This window comes from Bos indicus x Bos taurus, chromosome 14, assembly GCF_003369695.1.
Source record: "Bos indicus x Bos taurus breed Angus x Brahman F1 hybrid chromosome 14, Bos_hybrid_MaternalHap_v2.0, whole genome shotgun sequence".
Taxonomy (NCBI): Eukaryota; Metazoa; Chordata; class Mammalia; order Artiodactyla; family Bovidae; genus Bos; species Bos indicus x Bos taurus.
In genome coordinates this window covers 77962700-77985863 of record NC_040089.1, presented here as the reverse complement: position 1 = coordinate 77985863, position 23164 = coordinate 77962700, and the positions used below count along the sequence as shown (strand labels likewise).

The 23164-nt window shown below is 39.8% G+C and overlaps 1 protein-coding gene across 8 annotated transcripts in view; it reads left to right on the top strand.

The window, feature by feature from the left end:
- Positions 1-23164, top strand: part of RALYL (RALY RNA binding protein like) — an 818932-nt gene that overhangs the window by 736426 nt on the left and 59342 nt on the right. For all 8 annotated transcript variants that reach the window (XM_027561653.1, XM_027561650.1, XM_027561649.1 and 5 more), the window contains one exon: positions 21982-22095. In XM_027561653.1, coding sequence (XP_027417454.1) covers positions 21982-22095 — 114 coding nt within the window. The remainder of the gene's footprint in view (positions 1-21981; positions 22096-23164) is intronic.

Sequence of the window (23164 nt, the reverse complement as noted above, 5' to 3'; positions counted from 1 at the left end):
AGTGTGAAAAATAGTTACCCTCAGCACTGATGCTTCTGTTAACTAAGTTTGGTGCACTCAGAATTTAAATTAGCTAATCTAAACTAAATAGCAAATTACATAGATTTACATTTATTTCCCCATGTACTGACTCATCCATTTGTCTAATTCTTCTACGGATATAAAAATGTGAATTCCCTTTTTGAGTCTTAGTAATAAAAGAAAATGAGTTTCTGCAACAATCTCTAAACAATCTTACATGCTGTCTGTTTTCAAAAACAAAGAAAGTTCTTGAATTTTGTTCTTGCTGTGGAAAATTGAGCACTGAATTGTCTGCTATGTTTATAGAAGACTTTTTTTTTTTTTTTACCATAGTAGTATTAAGTTAATTTTAAATAGAAATATCTTGAGCATCTGTGGATGCTTTGCCCTGGAGTCATTTTTAGAATGCTGTTTAGCAATGGGAATAGTATTGATGTTTTGGCCATGGCAGTTCTACGCTGTGAAAGAATATTCCAAGCTTTGCAGAACATTCAGCATCCCTGACTTTCAAACCTTCAAGGCCAGCAGCACTCTTCAGGCTTTTTAATAACTGTATGTGTGCTTATGCATTTCTAAATTTTCCTTAAGGAGATGTAACCACCCTGGTTTAGAACCAGTGGTTTCTGGCCATTCTCGGGTGAGTACAGCTTTGTACAACTCAACCAGTTGACTGCTATAAACCTCAGTGATGCGGAGAAGAGTGGTAGTTTCCAGGAGTTATTGTTTTGTAAATAGCTTGATCTTCAAATAGTTAAGTTGTTTCTGGCCTTTTATTTTTGATTTCTAATCCTCTTGGGTCATGGAGAGAGAATGTGAATTATAAGATTTTTTGAGTACCTTAGAATTTATCTTAGTTTCATAATAATGAGATTTTGTGAGTGGGAAATAGGATCTATTTTCTGCCTTTGGTATAATACTGTGTGTGTCTTTTATCTTGGTTGTATCATCCGATACTCTGTAGACTTTGTTCTTTTGTGGCAAGTTGATAAGTGAAATTCTGAAAGTAATTATTTAAAATTCTCTACCAATTAGTGACCTTATAAAGTTCTTCTTTTCTTGAGGTTTTATTTTATATTCCATGTTGCTTGGCTAGTATTTATATGGTGTTTTACAGTAATAGTTAAATAATAGCTAACATTTTTTTGATGTTTGCTTTATGGTAGCTATTGTTTTAAACACATTATTAATACATAATTTTCATATATAAATTAAATATATTAATTCATTTGTTTCTCATAACTGCCAATAACTGAAATATTATCATTCCCATTTTATAAGTGTAGAAAAGTTAAGTAATATCCCTAAAGTCGCAGAGCTATTTAATAACAGAGCCTGGAACTACAGCCTGATTCTAGAGCATCTGTTTCTAGAGTATAGGATCTTGTGTCTGTGCCCTTTTTAGTACTTCTTCTCTAAAACTTCTTGGAGAATTGTAACTTTCACATTTATGTAATACTTCATTTTCTATCCGTACCCTAGAATTTTGCTCTTTTTGATACGTTGCTTGGTCCTTTACTGATAAGACTCTCTTTTGGTTTGCACTTCCCTAGTCTACCTTTTATTTTCCACCTTTCTCTGTCATTAGTTTCCCAGGGCACATGTGATAAATTATGACAAACTGAGGGTTTAACAACAAATATTTAGAGTTTGAAGGTCTGAGATCAAGGTGTCCCAGAGCTCTTCTCTGTTTCTGGAAGTTCCACGGACAGTCTGAGACTGTCTTCTGGACAGTCTGTTCCACGCCTTTCTCCTAGCTTCTGGAATGCTGCAATCCTTGGCATGCCTGGGTTTACTGACCAGTCTCCGCCTCCATCATCACATGTCTTCTGGACAGTCTGTTCCATGTCTTTCTCCTAGCTTCTGGAATGCTGCAATCCTTGGCATGCCTGGGTTTACTGACCAGTCTCCGCCTCCATCATCACACGTGCTTTTCCTCTGTGTCTTTGTGTCTATGTGTCTTCTCCTTTTCTTATGAAGACATTAGTCATGTTGGACTAGGACTCACTCAATAACCTCATTGTAATTACATCTACAAAGATGTATTTTCCAACAGGTAACATTTACAGGTACTGGGATTAGGACTTATCTTTTGAGAGAACATTTTAATCAACACCACTATCACTTTGTTTTTGCATAAATTTTTTCCTAAAATAACATATATGTGGACCTTGTTTTTGAAAGCAATATGGAAGTCTTTGTTTTTTACAGGGAAATTTAATTATATTATGTATGTTTTACTCACTAGCCTGCTAGATTAGTTTATATTTCGTCCATCCTAACTCCAATTTAAATTATCATTTCCTCTTTTCTTCCTTTCCTTATGCTTGTTTAATGAATTTGCTTTTAATTCTGTCTCTTCCTTCATTACAGTCTTAATTTGGATATTCTACTACATCCCTCTTTTTCATTAGTGACTATAATAATATATTAAACTTTTATAGATAAAACTATTTTATCTATTTCTCTCCTAAAATCAAATAATACCTATTCTAACTTGCATCGAAGACATGAATTTTAGAAAGCTTGTACTTCATTGCTCCCAAACCACCTGTGTCCCTCCCTCTTGAACCTTCCTCCAACCCCCACCACGCCCCACCCCTCTAGGGTGTCACAGAGCACCTGGTTGAGCTCCCTGTGTTGTACAGCAACTCCCCACGAGCTATGTTTTGCATACGGCGCATGTATATTTTTCAGTGCCACTCCCTCAGTTCCTCCCACCCTCTCCAGCCCCCACTGTGTCCACAAGTCTGTTCTTTATGTTGCATCTCTATTCCTGCCCTGCAAATAGGATCCTCAGTACCATTTTTCTCGATTTCATGCATGTGCATTAATGTTTGGTATTTGTTTTTCTCTTTCTGACTTACTGCACTCTGTATAACAACAGGCACTACCCTCATCCACCTCACCAGAACTGACTCAAATGAGCTCCTTTTCATGGCTGAGTAATATTCCATTGTATGTATGTACCACACTTTATCCATTCATCTGTCAACAGACATCTGGGTTGCTTCTGTGTCCCAGCTACTGTGAGTAGTGCGGCAGTGAGCATAAGGGTACATCTGTCTTTTTGAATTATGGTTTTCTCAGGCTATTCAGGGCTTCCTAGGTAGCTCAGCTGGTAAAGAATCCACCTGCAGTGCAGGACTCTCTGGTTCAATTCCTGGGTTGGGAAGCTCCCCTAGAGACAGGATAAGCTACCCACCCCAGTATTCTTGGGCTTTCCTGGTGGCTTAGATGGTAAAGAATCCACCTGCAATGAGGGAGACCTGAGTTTAATCCCTGAGTTGGGAAGACCCCCTGGAGGAGGGCTTGACAACACATTTCAGTATTCTTGCCTGGAGAATTCTCAGGGACAGAGGAGCCTCGTGGGCTATAGCCCATGGGATCCCAAAGAGTCAGATGTGACTAAACATAGCAAAGGGTATATGCTCAATAGTGGGATTGCTGGGTCATGTGGTAGTTTTATTCCTAGTTTTTTAAGGAATCTCTATACTGTACTCCATAGTGGCTGTATCAATTTACATTCCCACCAACAGTGCAAGAGGGTTCCCTTTTCTCCACACCCTCTCCAGCATCTGTTGTTTGTAGATGTTTTTGATGATGGCCATTCTGACTGGTGTGAGGTGACACCTCATTATAGTTTTGATTTGCATTTCCCTGATAATGAGTGACATTGAGCATTTTTTATGTGCTTATTGGCCATCTGTATGTCTTCTTTGGGGAAATGTCTGTTTAGGTCTTCTGCCCATTCTTTGATTGGCTTTTTTTTTTTTTTTTAATCTGATATTGAGCTGTGTGAGTTGCTTGTATATTTTGGAGATTAATCCTTTGCCAGTTGCTTCATTTGTAATTATTTTCTCCCATCCTGAGGGTAGTCTTTTCATCTTATTTATGGTTTCCTTTGCTATGCAAAAGCTTTTATGTTTATTTAGGTACCATTTATTTTTGTTTTTATTTCCATTACTCTAGGAGGTGGGTCATAGAGATCTTGCTGTGATTTATGTCAAAGTGTTCTGCCTATGTTTTCCTCTAAGAGCTTTATAGTTTCTGGTCTTACAATTAGTTCTTTAATCCATTTTGAGTTTATTTTTTGTTAGGAAGTGTTCTAATTTATTCTTTTACACACAACTGTCCAGTTTTCTCAGCACCAACTATTGAAGAGACTGCCTTTTCTCATTGTATACTCTTGCCTCCTTTATCAAAGATAAGGTGCCTACAGGTGTGTGTGTCTTCCTCTGGGCTTTCTATCTTGCTCCATTGGTCTGTATTTCTGTTTTTTGTGCCAGTACCATACTGTCTTGCTGACTACAGCTTTGTAGTATAGTCTGAAGTCAGGACCATTGATTCTTCCAGTGCCCTTCTTCTTTCTCCAGACCTGCCAGCATTCTTTGTATCTCCTTCAGTGGCAGATTCAGAGGCATTGCTTTTAGTAATGTTTGTTAAATCTAAATATATATATTAAACAACTCCCTGTAATAATGTTACACCTCACAATTATAGTGTAAAGAAAAAACGGTAAAAATAAAAGTGCAGTTCTTACATTAAATGAAACTACCCAAAGCACATAAATATAATCTATGAATTTAATGGAGATGACATATACTAACCTATTACACAGAGAGCAGAACTGTGTAAAAATTAGAAACGGAGAACAAAGAAAAGAAGTTTAAATATTAGGCTTAACTGTGCTTAGTCTCTCAGTCGTGTCCGACTCTTTGTGACCCCATGGACTGAAGCCCCCCACGCACCTCTATCCATGGGGATTCTCCAGGCAAGAATACTGGAATGGGTTGCCATGCCCTCCTCCAGGGGATCTTCTCAGCCCAGAGACCAAACCCAGGTCTCCCACATTGCAGGTGGATTCTTAACCGTCTGGGCCACCAAGGAAGCACTAGGTTTAACTAGCAGGCCTCTTCCAAAGAGATCTTTGTCATGAGGGACAAGCATAAGAAATGAATATAAAGTTAGCATCAGTGTCAGTTCCTCACAGGCTGTGGTTTTTCACAGGGGTTTTGATTTGCATTTTCCTGATGATTAGTGATGTTGAGCATCTTTTCCTGTACCTGTCAGCCATCTGTATGTCTTCTTTGGGAAAATGTCTGTTCAAACCCTCCGCCCATATTTTAATCAGACTTTTTTTTTCGGCTATTGAGCTGTATGAGTTCTTTGCATATTTAGCATATTGGCCTCTTATCAGATATGATTTGTAATTATTTTCTCCCACTTATTAGGTTGCCGTTTTATTTTGGTGGTGGTGGTGGTTTTTGTTTTTGGCTGTACAGAAGCCTTGATGTCTGATACAGTCATTTGCTTATTTTTCTCTTGTTGCTTTTGCTTTTGGTGTCATATTCAAAATGTCACTGCCTGGACCTGTGTCGTGGAGGTCACTGCCTACATGTTCTTCTGGGAGGCTTATGGTTTTAAGTCTTGCATGCAAGTCTTTAATCCATTTAGTTAATTTTGGGGTGTGGTATAAAATAGTGGCCCAGTTTCATTTTTCACGTGTAGTTGTCCAGCGTTCCCAACACCATGTTTTGAGGAGGCTATTCTTTCCCCGTTGTACATTTTTTGCTCGTTTGTCATAAATTAATCGACCACTTACGGATGGGTTGCTGGTTTTCTGGGCTCTCTATTTTGTTTGCTGACCCACATGTCTGTTGTTGTGCCAATGCTATTCTGTTTTGATTATTTATACGTTTGCAGTATAGTTTGAAATCAGGGAGCATTATGCTTTTTCCAGCCTTGTTCTTCTTTCTTAAAATTGCTTTAGTGATAAAGTCCCATTTTGTGGTTCCATACAAATTTTAGAATTCCTTGTTATGATTTTTATTCCACAAACAATCTCGTCTTTATCATGTGTCATCAATGGAAAATTTCTTCCTGTCTCTTTTCCTTTTGATATATATTTGCATATATGGGCTCTAACTTCAGTTCCCTGTGTCCTTATCATTCTTTTTTGTTTGCTTGTTTCTATTTTTACTCTTTGTGATAGCTTCTTTCAACCTTTGCTCTCCTAAATTTGCTTTTTAGCAGTTTTAGTAATAACACTTTTTTATTCAAAAATCAAGTTTTTAGTTCTAGAAATTCTTATTTTACTTTGCTCCTGTTTAAAGGTTGCTCCTGCTGTCTGACTGTAGCCCACTAGGCTCCTCTGACATGGAATTTTCAGGCAAGATACTGGAAAAATACTGGAGCAGGTTGCCATTTTCTACTCTAGGGGACCTTCCTGACCCAGGGATCAAACCCATGTCTCTTGCATCTCCTGCAGTGGCAGGTGGATTCTTTACCATGACTCCACCTGAGAAGCCTGATTAAGAGCTGAGGCCATGGCACTTTTATCAACATTTTCTATCACTGATTTTGATTCTTCAGTATCCATCTCCTCCAGTTATTTGCCTCATCTCTCTCTTGCAAAACAGGGCTTCCCTGATAGCTCAGTTGGTAAAGAATCCGCCTTCAATGCAAGAGACCCCAGTTCTATTCCTGGGTCAGGAAGATCCACTGGAGAAGGGATAGGCGACCCACTCCAGTATTCTTGGGCTTTCCTTGTGACTCAGCTGGTAAAGAATCCACCTACAATATGGGAGACCTGGGTTCGATGCCTAGGTTGGGAAGATCCCCTGCAGAAGGGAAAGGCCACCCACTCCAGTATTCTGGGCTGAAGAATGCCATGGACTGTATAGTCCATGGGTCACAAAGAGTTGGACATGACAGAGAGACTTTCACTCTCTTGCAAAAACCTGCTCCATGAGTCACTTGCTTTCCTGTATAATTCCCTGACACTGTGCACCTCAAGCTACTTTGGTCCCTCAGAAAATGAGGAGCTAAAAGTCAATGTGATTTCTAGTCACCTTGACTACTAGCTACCTTGGGCCTCTTTTATGACATATGAGAAGACTTCTTTGCTCACCAATATCAGTTCAGTTCAGTTCAGTCGCTCAGTCGTGTCCCACTCTTTGCGACCCCATGAATCGCAGCACGCCAGGCCTCCCTGTCCATCACCAACTCCCAGAGTTTACCCAGACTTATGTGCATCAAGTCAGTGATGCCATCCAGCCATCTCATCCTCTGTTGTCCCCTTCTCCTCCTACCCCCAGTCCCTCCCAGCATCAGAGTCTTTTCCAATGAGTCAACTCTTCACATGAGGTGGCCAAAGTATTGGAGTTTCAGCTTTAGCTTCAGTCCTTCTAATGAACACCCAGGACTGATCGCCTTTAGGATGAACTGGTTGGATCTCTTTGCAGTCCAAGGGACTAGCAAGAATCTTCTCCAGCACCCCAGTTCAAAAGCATCAATTCTTCAGCGTTCAGCTTTCTTCACAGTCCAACTCTCACATCCATACATGACCAATGGAAAAACCATAGCCTTGACTAGACGAACCTTTGTTGGCAAAGTAATGTCTCTGCTTTTGAATATGCTATCTAGGTTGGTCATAACTTTCCTTCCAAGTATACACTGAGCTAACTGTGCACTCAACAGTGCCTCTTCCCACAGGGAATACCTTTAGTGTCAATGGGACTCTCAGACTCTCCCAGTGTACGTTGCAAGGTGTTAGGCATAGTCCTCATCACTCTAAGAGAATTTATAACGGACTCCTCTCTTCTTGCCCAACACGCTCAGGGAACGTTAACATTCTTTCCAGTCTCCCAGGAGAGGCAAGTTAGCCCTTTCCTGAACATCTATAAACTTAGCGTCTTTCCTTGCCCCTGCATGTGCACATGCTGCAATCTCATGCCTTTTTTCAGAGGATATGAGGTCTTATAGGTGCATGTGGATGTGCCTCCCATTTCCATGGCAGCCACAGTTTATTTTACTTTATTATTTAATTTAATATTATTTTTGGGGTAGAGTCATCCAGGCATAGCATGTTTCTATCTCTCAGAAATACCCAAGTACTGAAAAATCTAATGACTTTTTTCTTGCATTGGAATAAATCAGTAATGAAAGGACGTTTGCAGAAACACAAATTGCCAAAGTCAGCTACTTGAGAACATAATTCAAACTAGCTTTCTGTAAAGACCTTTGAGTAAAATAATTATTTGAAATTTATTATAGATGTATTAATTCTCAAATATGGTAATTTAAATAAAATTATTAATATTTAAAGGCAACAGACTGATCAATTTTGTGCATGTTTCATACAGTTCTATATATTTAAAGACTCAATTCGCAAAAACTGTAGTTTAGTGTTATTATAGTGAAACATGAATCTAAATGAGATTTGTATATAATTAATTGGCAAGATTAACTAGACTCACAATTGCATATTCTCTCTAAAAGTATATTAGCAGACTATATTATATATGGAAGTGAGTGAATACAAATATTAATTATTTGATAGTACTTTTACAATTAGCCTGGTCTGTGGGAACAATAATTTTCAAATTCAAATCACACATGAAAAACTTCAGTGAAGTGTGAAATACACTATGTTAATATTGGCTTAAGTGAATGACTATTTACTGAGGTATATATTTTGCTCTTTTATTAATAGCTATTTCCCAGTACTAAATGACTTGGTAAGTTTAGAGAAAGAAATTAATGTTATAGCTTAGGCAATTTGTCATTTCTTATTTCAGAATTTGGAATAATGTTTAATTCTACTGAGGAGAAAAACTATATAAAGAAAATATATTAGTGCTGTAACTTGCCAAGGTTGAACACTGATAAGCTTTTTAAATGGATTGCTGTTTTAAAAAATTATATCTCCACTAGGTATTTCTGTCCTTTTTCAAATCAACTTGAGCTAAAACTGTAACCAGCTTGTCCCGTTCCACATCATGGGATCATAAAATAAAGATGTAATGTTGCTAATAAACACTTTATAAAAGAGAAGACATAAACATCTACGAGCTTTGGCAGATGTTCTTAGTAGAAAAAAAATCAGCCTTCTGAAAAAAATATAATATTAAATAAATCTCTTTAAGTAATTAATTTAAATCCTAGGGTCTAGCAAGAGAAATCCCAATACGTTTTTATGCCTTTGGAGTTCTGTTGGTGCAGTTTTCAGTTACATAAGATCCTTGAAGCACCTAAAGGGCAATTAAAGGCAGTTCAATTAAATTTAAGAAGTAGTAGTTGAGAACTTATCCTCAACACTAGGTTAGTATTACGTTGGTTTTTCCCCCCAAATCCATATGATTTTAGTATAGAGTTGAAGCATCAATCAGAGAAACAAATGTTAATATCCAGCAAAGTATCACTAAATATCCCTTTCCATCCATTATTTTGGCCAAGGTATTTATTACGCTTTCAAATATTTGGCCAGCAGGGTTAGAGAAGTCTTAATAGTATTGAGAATACTGAATTGAGTCTAGAAGGATAGGTGAGTTTGGAAAGAAAGTACAAGAAACTTCCATTTCCCTGAGTTGAGAAGAGCAAAGGCTTTATTCTCAGATTGTCTGGGATGGAATTCGCATTGCACAACACACTAATACTGTGGCTGTGAGGAAATCCTTGAATCTGTGTGTGCCTGTATTTATTTTCTATCTGTAAAATGGAAATAATAATACTTTATATATAACACTTTGTCGTGGGAATTAAATGACTGATGCACATAACGTTCTCAGGCGGGTCTCGTTAAACAGCGAGTGATCGGGGGTTTACTGTCTCTGTTGGTGGTACTGGCACAGCAGAGTGCAGCTGGGAAGAGGGTGGGGCACGAAACTGCTGTAACTTGAATCCAGCCGTGGCTCCCAGCCTTGGCTCAGCCGTTTGCGAGCTGTGTGCCTCGGGGGAAGGCTCTTGGTTTGCTGTGCCTTAGTTTCCTCGCCTATAACCTGGGAATGGTAATCTCCTCACCGCTTCCATAAAGTTTGTGTGAGGATTAAATGAGTTAACCCGTGCAGAGCTCTTAGAATAGTGTCCCCCATGAGGAAGTCTTAATTATAAGCCTAGTAATAATAATGTTGTTATTACCGTCCAAAGCGAAGATCTATCACTAGCGGTGTCAGTTAAGAAGCATTATCATAAGTTAAGATATTATGATTAACCAAAACAAAAGATAAAGAATGGTTAACAAGAGAGTGAAACACTGTGGAGAATGTTGAAGGATTGAAATTTTATCCAGGGCTGAGGGGAAAGACTCTCAGAAAGATGCTGTCTGATCAAAATGATATTAGGAGTTTAAGAACCGTATGTGATGGTTGTGTTCACGTGCCGAGGCTGCTGTAACAAAGCACCGCACACTGGGCGGCTTAGAGAACAGGAAGCCATTTCCTCAGCGTTCAGGAGGCTGGGAGTTGGAGACCCGGGTGTCGGTCACGTTGGTTTCTTCCAAGGGCCTGAGGGAAGCGTCTGGGTACCGCCTCTCCTTGGCGTGCTGGTGGCCGTCTTCTCCCTGAGTCTCCACGTCTTCGGCCTTCTGTATGTGTACTTACTAGGGTTCTAGTCATATGGGATTAGGGCCTCCTGGTCCCGTGACCTCCTTTTAACTCGATTACCTCCTTAACTGCCCCGTGTCTAAATAGACTCACACTGCGGATGGCACTGGGGCTAGAACGGTCATATATAGAATTTGAGGTGGATGCAGAATTCCTCACATAACACAGGGTTATGTGCGTATAAAACATAAGCTAAATTCAGAGATCTCAGCATACACTTCAGCTCTTTACCTTTTGATAATCAGCTTCTTGGATATTTTTTACTTGGCTCATCCTGGTAAACACATTGAATTTCTCAGACACACAGGGCTTCACAGTCTGGACACTGATGAGCACTTTATATAAACAGAGTAATAAGTCCTTACTAAAATCCCCACCTGATATTTAGATACACAGCAGCCAAACCAAAACCGTTACTGTGTGCTTAAAATAAATAAATACATTTGTAAGCATCTGTGCTTGGCTTTTCCGCTAGGCTTTAATGTGGCTCATTTAACATAACTAGATTTTAAAATGCAGGCAGAAAAGAAAGAAAATAAAATGTTTGATAAAATCTTTATATCAACATAGCCTTTGAGCATTTGAAATGGTTTTCTCAGTTCTACTGTTGTTGTCCTCGTTCCATCGCTCAGTCGTGTCCGACTCTGCGACCCCATGGACTGCAGCACGCAGGCCTCCCTGTCCATCACCAACTCCCGGAGCTTGCCCAGACTCATGTCCATTGCAGCAGTGATGCCATCCAATGATCTCATCCTCTGTCGTCCCCTTCTCCTCCTGCCTTCAATCTTTCAGCTCGGGGTCTTTTCTAATGAGACAGCTCTTTGCTTCAGGTGGCCAAAGTATTGGAGCTTCAGCATCAGTTCTTCTAACTCGGGATTGATTTCTTTAGGATGGACTGGTTTGATCTCCTTGCTGTACATGAGACTGTCAAGAGTCTTCTCCAGCATCACAGTTCAAAAGCATCAATTCTTCGGTGTTCAGCCTTCTTTATGGTCCACTCTCACATCCATACATGACTACTGGAAAAACCGTAGCTCTGACTATACAGACCTTTGTCAGCAAAGTAATGTCTCTGATTTCTAATACGCTGTCTAGGTTTGTCATTGTTTTTCTTCCAAGGAGCAAATGTCTTAAATTCATGGCTGCAGTAATCTGCAGTGATTTTGGAGCCCAAGAAAATAAAGTCTGTCAGTGTTTCCATTGTTTCCCCATCTATTTGCCATGAAGTGATGAGACCGGATGCCATGATCTTCATTTGAAAGTTGAGTTTTAAGCCAACTTTTTCACTCTTCTCTTTCACTTTCATCAAGAGGCTCTTTAGTGCTTCTTCACTTTCTAAGGTGGTGTCATCTGCATATCTGAGGTTATTGCTATTTCTGCCAGCAATCTTGATTCCAGCTTGTGCTTCTTCTAGTCCAGCGTTTCTCATGATGTACTCTGCATATAAGTTAAATAAGCAGGGTGACAGTATACAGCCTTGACGTGCTCCTTTCCCAATTTGGAACCAATGTGTTGTTCCATGTCCAGTTCTAACTGTTGCTTCTTGACCTGCATGCAAGTTTCTCAGGAGGCAGGTCAGGTGGTCTGGTATTCCCATCTCTAAGAATTTTCCACAGTTTGTTGTCATCCACAGTTAAAGGCTTTAGCGTAGTCAATGAAGCTGAAGCAGATGTTTTTTTCTGAAATTCTCTTGCTTTTTCTATGATCCAATGGATGTTGGCAATTTGATTTTTGGTTCCTCTGCCTTTCCTAAAACCAGCTTGAACATCTGCAAATTCTTGGTTCATGTACTGTTGAAGCCTAGCTTGCAGAATTTTGAGCATTACTTTGCTGACCTGAAATGAATTTAATTATGTGGTAGTTTGAACATTCTTTGGCTTTGCCCTTCTTTAGCATTGGAGTGAAAATTGACCTTTTCCAGTTCTGTGGACACTGCTGAGTTTTCCAAGTTTGCTGGCATATTGAGTGCAACACTTTCACAGCATCATCTTTTAGGATTTGAAATAGCTCAACTGGAATTCCATCACCTCCACTAGCTTTGTTTGTAGTGATGCTTCCTAAGGCCCATGTGACTTCGCATTCCAGGATGTCTGGCTCTAGGTGAGTGATCACACCATCGTGGTTATCCAAGTCATGAAGATGTTTTTTGTATAGTTCTTCTTGTATTCTTGCCACCTCTTCTTAATATCTTCTGCTTCTATTAGGTCCATACCATTTCTGTCCTTTATTGTGCCCATCTTTGAATGAAATTTTCCTTTGGTATCTCTAATTTTCTTGAAGAGATCTCGAGTCTTTCCCATTCTATTGTTTTCCTCTATTTGTTTGAATTGTTCACTTAGGAAGCCTTTCTTATCTCCTCACTGTTCTTTGGGATGCTGCGTTCATGTGGATATATCTTTCCTTTTCTCCTTTACTTTCACTTCTCCTCTTTACTCAGCTGTCTGTAAGGCCTCCTCAGACAGCCATTTCACCTTTTTGCATTTCTTTTTTGGGACATGGTTTTGATCATCCCCTCCTGTATAAAGTCACAAACCTCTGTCCATAGTTCTTCGGGCACTCTGTCTATCAGATCTAGTCCCTTGAATCTGTTTTGTCACTTCCACTGTATAATCGTAAAAGATATGATTTGGGTCATATCTAAATGGTCTATTAGTTTTCTCTACTCTCTTCAATTAAACTATAAATTTTCAATAAGGAGTTCAAACTCTGAGCCACAGTCAGCTTCCAGTCTTGTTTTTGCTGCCTGAATAGAGCTTCTCCATCTTCAGCTGCAAAGAAAACAGTCAGTCTGATTTCAGTGTTGACCACCTGGTGATGTCCGTGTGGAGAGTTGTCTCTTGTGTTGTTGGAACAGGGCATTGCTATGACTGGTGCGTTCTCTTGATAAAACTCTGTTAGCTTTTGCCCTGCTTCATTTTGAAATCCAAGGCCAAACTTGCCTGTTACTCCAGGTATCTCTTGACTTCCTACTTTTGCATTCCGGTCCCCTGTGATGAAAAGGACATCTTTGGTGGTGTAAATTCTAGAAGGCCTTGCAGGTCTTTGAGAACCATTCGACTTCAGCTTCTTTGGCACTAGTGGTTAGGGCATACGGTTCTACTGTAGAATTTATGTTTTTTCATTGTGCTCCACTAACAGCACCAGAAAAGTTATAATTGTTCCAGAAAGAATAAGAAAGAAAGTTGGAGAAGGAAGTGGCAACCCACTCCAGTACTCTTGCCTGGAAAATCCCATAGACAGAGAAGCCTGGTAGCTTACAGTCCATGGGGTCACAAGAGTTGGATACGACTGAGCAAATTGTTCCAGAGTGGGATTATAAAAGTTTGTGAGCATTAGGCCTAGTCAGTAAAATTTAACATTTCTAGCCTCTGTTTCTTCCTCTTCTGTTCTTTTCCTAGGTCTGGGCCTAATAAGCAAATCCTTGACTACTCTAATAGTCTCTTACTGATTAATTTTCCTGACTCTGTATTCTTCCCCAATCTCATTAATTGCATGACCAACTGCAAGATTATTCTAAACTAAATGCTTTGTCACTTCCTCACTCAAAAGTCAAAATTACTCTCATTGAGCAGGTGAGGATCCAAGCTCCTCACTGTAGTTCTCCAGGCAAATCTGGTCTCCCATTCCTGGTTCTGCCATTCCCAGTTCTCAGCTACTCTTCTCCTGGCTTAATTGAACACATAAATGTTTCTGGACTTAGGTTCATGTACCTCCACGTGGAAGTCCTTTCCTTTATCACAAGAAATGTGTTACCAACACATTATCTACCTCTTATAGACAAATTAGTGTGATTCACAGAATTACCTGTCTTTCAAATCCAACCCGGGGAATGCCATTCTTGTGAAACAGGTTTGGACCCTCCTGTGGCACAAAGGAGGCATCTGTCCTCTAAAGCCAAACCGGTTGTTCGTCTTCCTAATTAGGATACTTAAGGCTTCTGCTTAACTGCATAGCTGTTTCCATGAACGTCATTCCATTTTAGATTACAAATTTGCCCTTCAAGTCACCCTTGCACAAAGCATGTTCTCAAATATTCATAGACTGTGTCATCAGTGTTCTTTTGGCTTCTTGTGTTTTGCCTTTTCTGTGCACGCTGTGGTTGGCCAAGACCTACATCTTTAGAATTCTACTCCGTTGTTATTGTTGTTTAGTCTCCAAGTCCCGTCTGACTCTTTTGCGATTCCGTGGACTATAGCCTGCCAGGCTCCTCTGTCCACGGGATTTCCCAGGCGAGAAAACGGAAATGGCTTTCCACTTCCTTCTCCAGAGACTCAGATCTAACCTTCCCAAGCTTCCAGCTTGTCTGTATTAGGGAACAATTGCATAACAACAAGTTGATTTAAAATATTATTCTTAGTAAAAAAAATACTCCTGACTCATGGTATCTGCTACTCTCTATAAAAATAACTCGTGGTGTTATATCCTCCACAACCCATCTTTAACGATGAAGATTATGCAGTCAGAGTACAGAGGTGGGACTGGGAAAAGAGTCTTGCCCAAGTCATGGGTTAGTATCATATTCCTTCATCACAGTGCTTCTGATGGAGAAAAGGCATATTTTCATGATTGGTTTTTGGGGTTTTTTTTTTTGCACTGCCTGTCTGCCTGTCTATCCCCCATTAGACAGTCAATCCAAAAGTATTGCCAGGACTTACACAAAGCTTTTAATAAACTTTGTTGGTCTATTTGAAGTTGGCATGAAGTGGCCATATCTGTAATACATAAGCATGCCTACAGATTTTGTGGTATTTGCTAATTCTGACTGTAGCTCAGATCATCAGCTGCTCATAGCCAAATTCAGACTTAAAGTAAAGGAAATGGGGAAAATCACGAGGCCAGCTAGGTACGACTTAAATAAAATCCCCTATGAATATGCTGTGAAGGTCATGAATAGATTTAAGGGCTCAGGCCTAGCAAACAGTGTGCCTGAGGACTATGGATAGAGGTCATAATATTGCACAGAAGGCAGTGAACAAAACCATTCCAAAGAAAAAGAAAAGCAAGAAGTCAAAGTGGTTATCTGAGGAGGCTTTACAAATAGATGAAGAAAAAACAGAAGCAAAAAGCAAGGGAGAAAGGGACAGGTATTTCCAACTAAATGCAGAATTCCAGAGAACAGTGAGGAGAGACAAGAAGGCCTTCTTCAGTGAACGGTGCATAAAACTCGAGGAAAACAGCAGAAGGGGAAAGACTAGAGATTGCTTCAGGAAAATAGATATCGAAGGAACATTTAACCCAAAGATGGGCACAAGAAAGAGACCTATAGATGCTGAAGAGATCAAGAAGAGATGGAAAGAATACACAGAAGAATTGTAAAAAACAAACAAAAAAAGATCCTAATGAACTAGATTACTACAATGGTGTGATCAGTCACCCAGAGCCAGACATTCTGGAAAGTGAAATCAAGTGGGCCTTAGGAAGCACAGCTGTTAATAAACCCAGTAGATGCAATGGAATTCCAGTAGAGCTATTCAGAATCCTAAAGGATGATGCCATCAAGATGCTGCATTCAATATGTCAGCAAACCTGGAGGACCCAACAGTGGCCACAGGTCTGGAAAAAATCAATCCTCATCCCAATTCACAAGAAGGATAGTACTAATGAATGTGCTAACCATCAGACAATTGCACTCATCTCCCAGGCTAGTAATGTCATGCTTAAAATTTTGCATGCTAGGCTTCAGCATTGTGCAGATGAGAACATCCAGATGTCCAGGCTCAGTTTAGAAAAGAAAGAGGAACCAGAGATCAAATTGCCAACATTCACTGGATCATAGAGATAGCTAGGGAATTCCAGAAAAGCATTCAACTCTGTTTCATTGACTACGCTAAAGCCTTTGACTGTGTGGATCATGACAAACTGTGGAAAGCTCTAAAAGAGATGGAAATACCAGACCATCTTACCTGTCTTCTGAGAAACCTGTATGCGGGTCAAGAAGCAACAGTTAGAACCCTGTATGGAACAACCGATTGGTTCAAGACTGAGAAAGGAGTATGGCAGGGCTGTCTACTGCCGCCCTGTGTGTTTAACGCATACGCTGAGCACATCATGAGAAATGCCGGGCTGGATGAGTCACAAGCTGGAATCCAGCTAGGCAGGGGAAACAACAACAACCTCACATATGCAGATGCTACCACTCTAATGGCAGAAAGTGAAGAGGAGCTAAAGAGCATCTGGATGAGGGTGAAGGAAGAAAGTGAAAGAGCTGGCTTAAAGCTAAATATTAAGAAAACTAAAATTATGGCATCCAGCCCCATTACTTCATGGCAAGTAGAGGGGGAAAATGTAGAAGCAGTGACAGATTTCCTCTTCTTGGGCTTTAAACTCACAGTGGACGGTGACTGCAGCCATGAAATCAGAAGATGATCGCTTCTTGGCAGGAAAGCTGTAACAAACCTAGACAGTATGTTGAAAAGCAGAGACATTACTCTCCCGACAAAGATTCGTATAGTCAAGTCTATGGTCTTCCCACTGGTCGAGTACAGTTGTGAGAGCTAGACCATAAAGAAGGCAGGCAGGATGCCAAAGAACTGATGACTTCAAACTGTGGTGCTGGAGAAGGCTTCTGAAAGTCCCCTGGACAGCAAGGAGATCAAACCAGTCAATCCTAACGGAAATCAACTCTGAATACTCAATGGAAGGACTGATGCTGAAGCTGAAGCTCTAGTATTTTGGTCATCTGATGTGAACAGCCAACTTATTGGAAAAGTCTCTGATACTGGGAAAGATTGAGGACAGAAGAAGAAGATATCAGAGGATGAGATGGCATCACTGACACAATGGACGTGAACTTGGGCAAACTTTGGGAGATGGTGAGGGACGGAGAGGCCTGGCACGCTGCAGTCCATGGGGTCACAAACGACTGGGAAACTGAACAACAACTGTGTTTGATACACTGAACTAAGTTCTATTAAGGAGAAGGCAACGGCACCCCACTCCAGTACTCTTGCCTGGAAAATCCCATGGATGGAGGAGCCTGGTGGGCTGTAGTCCGTGGGGTCGCTAAGAGTTGGACACGACTAAGCAACTTCACTTTCACTTTTCACTTTCATGCATTGGAGAAGGAAATGGCAACCCACTCCAGTGTTCTTGCCTGGAGAATCCCAGGGACGGGGGAGCCTGGTAGGCTGCCGTCTATGGGGTCATGCAGAGTCAGACACAACTGAAGCGACTTAGCAGTTAGCAGTCAAGTTCTATTAAGAATGCAAAAAGATGAAGGCAGGCAGGAAGGAAGGAACTAGAGGTAGGGACAGAGAGAAAAGAAAGTGGAAGGAAGGAATTGGATGTTCTCTCTTCATTCAAAGAGTTTGGCTGTAGAGAACCTAGGAAGGGGTAAATCCATTAATATGCCTTGCTTCAGACAACTGTCCAAAATTTCTTCTCTTTGAAATATTGTGTCATGAAAGATCTGAATAACTTAAACCAAAATCTAAATACTTTTCCATGGATGTTATATAATAGAAAACAAAAATTGTCATTAGGTACCAGTCTGATATAGGATCCCTTCTTAAATCTGTTGATGTCATTTTTTAATTAAGGGGGACAGACACTAAAGCCCACGACCTCATATAAGCATCTGAAGTCTCATTAGTCAGTAAGAGGAGAAAGAAAGTGAAAGTGTTAGTCACTCAGTCATGTCTGACTCTTTGTGACCCCATGGACTATAGCCCAGCAGGCTCCTCTATCCATGGGATTCTCCAGGCAAGAACACTGGAGTCAGTTGCCATTCCCTCCTCCAGGGAACCTTCCTAACCCAGGATGCAACCTTCCCACACTGCAGGCAGATTCTTTACCATGTGAGCTACCAAAGAAGTCCAAGGAACTTTTTATAAGAAGAGAAGGAGCTTATTAAACACAGAAAAGCATGACCCCTCAATTTCTTCAATGCCTAATTAGATCTTCATTCTCAAAAAGCTTACAATTTAATAGGAAAAGTAGATATATAAAGGAAAACCCAACAAGCATATGGTCTCTAGCAGTAAATGTGAAATGCTGTTAAATAGATTGCAGATGAGAAATCCACCTTCCAGTGGGCTGAACTAAGAAGAATTAATAGGAGAGGTAAGATTAAAACTAAGCTCCAAAAAGCAGATAGACATAATAGAGAAAAGAAAAACTCTTTGCTGGAAAAGGTATGTAAATAATAGTAATGGTATTTTCTGCTTCTGTCATGTATTTCGCTTGATGATATTCTGGTCATGATGCTAAGTGCTTTATGTACATTGTTTCATTAAATTCTTATAACAAGTCTTTAGGGTAAAGGGTGGAAGTTAAAGATAAGGAACCTGAATCTTAGTAATTACAAGTGACTCTCCAATAAACATAGATGCAAATCAGTCTATCTGGTTGCACACACTATTAGGTCAAGCATTAAGTTATCCTGTTCAAATGACGTTGCTTTGATAAACAATGGACTATATACCTGGAAATATACTTTAGAGCAGACCCTGAAGACCAGTTTGAAGAATGGTGCATGTGTTCAGTTCAGTTCAGTTGCTCAGTCATGTCTGACTCTTTGCAACCCCATGAACCATGGCACGCCAGGCCTCCCTGTCCATCGCCAACTCGTGGAGTTTACTCAGACTCATGTTCATTGAGTTGGTGATGTCATCCAACCATCTCATCCTCTGTCGTCCCCTTCTCCTCCTGCCCCCAATCCCTCTCAGCATCAGGGTCTTTTCCAATGAGTCAACTCTTTGCATGAGATGGCCAAAGTATTGGAGTTTCAGCTTTAGCATCAGTCCTTCCAAAGAAACCCCAGGGCTGATGTCCTTCAGAATGGACCGGTTGGATCTCCTTGCAGTCCAAGGGACTCTCAAGAGTCTTCTCTAACACCACAGTTCAAAAGCATCAATTCCTTGGGGCTCAGCTTTCTTTGTGCTTTTGGTCTTTTTTCTATAGGAATCGGGACATTCTGGAAGTTTTCAATAAGGAGGACTTACGGCTTTTATATATATGACTTTGCATTCACTATTTAAGAGGCGGTGTGAACTAAAAGCAGAAACCCAATTAAGAGTTTAGTGGAAATGGATAGGAAAAGAAAGGTGTAAAAAGAAAAGAAAGGAAAATGGACAGGGATGCTTTACACCTAAGACTGTCCTCAATTCTGAACTGACTTTAAGTTTTCAAAAAATGTCCGACATCTAAGTTGCAAAATTTTTAAAACTCTAGGTTTGGGAATCTATAGTTGTAAAATATACATCTATTTTGGCAGAGTAAGTAAAAACAAGCAGGAGCTTAATCCCAGGTTCAGTAGAAACATTCTTAACAAGAGCCCCACCTCCCAAAGTACAACAAGGCAGAAAAGATTACAGACAAAGGCATATTGGACACAGAGATGGCTTGTCTCAGGAGCATCATGTGGAAACCAGATACAGCAGCCCAGACCCAGACCCCACCTACAGATAACCCTACTGAAAGAGGAAGCTCCAGGACTGCAGGCTAGGTGATCGGGCAGCCTTCTCCCGAGAAGAGCCCTGAAGGGCACGAAGCCAACAGCTTTCCCAATTGCTCAAGCAGCAGCCAAGATTGTCTAGGCCCTAATTTGCAGGACTGTAACGAGCATCTGCTGCTCACCATCCCAAGAGTGGAGCTGGGCCATTTGCACAGGGCTGAAGGCTGATTCAGAATTCCCTGGTAGGAACAGGGAGGAGAAGACAGGTTACATTGTTAGTTTTATCTAAGCTTGAATCGCCTTGACTAAGTAATCCCAAATTTTGTAGTAATATCACTCCAATCTTAAAAGACATTCTATTAAGTAGGATATTAGTGATTTATTTGTTTATGTCTTTTTTAAGGAGATAGTCAACCTCATTTCTGGGCTGAGGAGTGACCCCACTTACTGAAAATATATATTCTATTAATCTCCAGCCACAGTCCTATTTCTCTTAGCCCAACATCTAATGTTTTAAGACAAAATAGTTTCTATCACGTTTGATAGATTTAAGTAAAACTACATGACATGCTTCCATCAAAGGAAATTAAAATCATTCTTCAAAGCAGAGTCAATTTGCAATTATGACAGATGATGATTTTCAAATTTAGTTGAGATTCAACAATGGCACTTTGATGTCTTGGAAATAATTGATGTAGGAGTAATTCTCTATTTTAAACTGTGTTCTCCTTTCAATCTGGTTCTTCATAATAGAAACTCTCTATGGGGTCACTTATTCTTGCAGTTTTTATTTTGCAAACTACTTTATATCATAAATAAAAATTTGCTTGTTATGGAAATTTTCTTATTTTATAATAGAAAATGTTTTTTTCATGTTTATATTGGAGAAAGTCTGGTGAGCAATTAACATATATTGATGCCTACTTTATCATACAGCTTATATGATATGCCTTAGTTGACAGATAGCTCTATTTTAAGCAAACATATGTTGCATTCAGTTTTTTATTACTTACAAAAATTCAGGAAGACTAAAGACTCAAACACTCAATTTCTTCAGGAATATCCAACCAAGATTATTATAAACTTGAAAGGAAAAGTGAAAGAGGTGGATAGTAGACTGACATCAAAATCCTCACACCAGATATTGAGGCACAGCTCTCCACTTGAGGCATGGGTACCCAAAAACTCACTTAATGAAAGCTCATAGACAAGTATAGCTCTTCTAGAGTTATAGTTTTAAAAATCTTTGATCTTATTACTGAGGGTTCATGACAGAGTTTCCAGTAGTTCTCAGAGAAATGAGAAAATAAGAACAAGGCAGTGAATTTTTCATAAACATAAGCATTTTTCATTGAAACAATTGTCCTTAAATAGGAAACTGACCTTTTCTTAAGTCTATCACTTTATAAAATAATTGTTATCATTGATAGTAGAATGTTTGTTGTTATTTTTAACATCCTTACTTGGCAAAATTAAAAATAGTCAATCTTGTGTTAATCCCATTTTTTAGTTAGTCCCACTAAACACCCAAAACCTCGAAGAGGAACCACTACTGTAGAAAATACCAGTGGGAACTTCAGTGAATTTCCTTTCCTTCTAGCCGCAGGGCTTAAAAAGAGGCATGTTCAACCCACTGCTGCAATTTTTAATAAAAGAAGGTAGCAAAAGTCCAGCAAGTTGGAGAGAGTTCTCTAGCATTAAAGATTTTTCTCTAGAGGATAAATGTTATGCCCTGATTTCATACGTCATCAGGGAACTGGATTAAAACTGACCGCTGAAACATATTGCAACATAGTTCCTCAAAGCAGTATTAACATACCTGTCATGATTTAACCATTTCTCAATCTGAATCCATCTGATAGAAGAGACTTACCCTGCCATTTGCCAAAACTGAATTCAGTATCATTTAGTTATTGCAAAAAACATTTCTAGGTTCTTCTGTCCCACTGCATAACCTTCGGTGAAAAGATTCAGTGTCAAATGCTGAGAATCACTGCTTGTAGTTGTCAAAGTCATCCAGTATTCCAGGGTCCCTGGAAGCAATGAGAAACAGATAAGACTGAAAGGTATCCTGTGGGATGTGACAGAGTGTTGAGGAAATGTAGGGTGTCTGTGGGTTACATTCTAATCGGGTCACGGTGCATTTGACATTCTATTGCATTCTTTCCCTTCTCCCCTTTCCAGTGAAATCAGATGAGTTACAGACAATCAAGAAAGAATTAACCCAGATCAAAACCAAAATTGACTCCTTGCTAGGGCGCCTGGAGAAGATTGAGAAGCAGCAGAAGGCGGAGGCTGGTAAGTGAAAAAGAGCTGTGGCCACAGACGTGTTGGAATCAAACCACTCACACCCTGTCAGTCACCAAGACAGAGCAGGTTCGGGCACACTGGCTGAGTCTAACAGCGTTTAGCACAGATACACAAACATCATCTTTAAACTTAGAACTGCAATGATGGAATCTGATTTTTTACTTTTTAAAGAAGATGAGCCAAGCTGCCTAAAATTCATATTTTTTAAAAGAGGAAAAGGAAAAGTATTTTGATGCTAATAAGTAACAGTTGGATTATATTAAAGGTTTATATCTCAATATCAAGTGACCTTTAAGAAAATATATCAGTAAATGGAATATTCTATCAGGGCTAAGCTTATATTCATATTTCATTAAATTAACTGCAGCAAAATTGAACAGATTTCAGAAGCCATGATTGTAAAGTCCCACTCTTGAACTGCTGCAACTCCACAAAACTTCAGAACTCAGTTTCAGGATGTCAGTATCAATGATATGCCTGGCCACCCAAGGCCATTTCATTTGACTTAATTCTTTAGCTTAATGTCCTCTCTTTGAAATATCGGCCCTGACCCTAGTTCCATGCTAATACTCTTTATTTATTTATTTATTTGTAATTGGAGGATAATTGCTTTACAATATTGTGTTGGCTTTGCCACACATTAACATGAATCAGCCACAGGTACACATGTGTCCCCTCCATCTGGAACCTCCCTCCCACCCCATCCCACCCCTCTAGCTAGTTACAGAATGCCAATTTGAGTTCCCTGGTCTAATACCCTTTTTTACAGCAACCGAGAGTTGTAAAATTATGCATTTTAAACAGAACTGGCATAAACTTAGAGAAGAGCTAGTGCGTAAATTGCAAATTGCATTCTGCTGGGTCTTTGATGTCTCAGAAGCTCCTTGAAAATGAGCTGAGGGCTGAAAGGAGACCTGGGAGATGGAGGAACTCATGACTCCTCCAAACCCGGCCCTTTCTCCAAATAATGTGGCTCCACCTGTGTCTATTTTATATGTTGAAATTCATCACAAGATTTCCCTGGCTGAAAGAGCTTCACTTTTCAAAATTAAGCAAG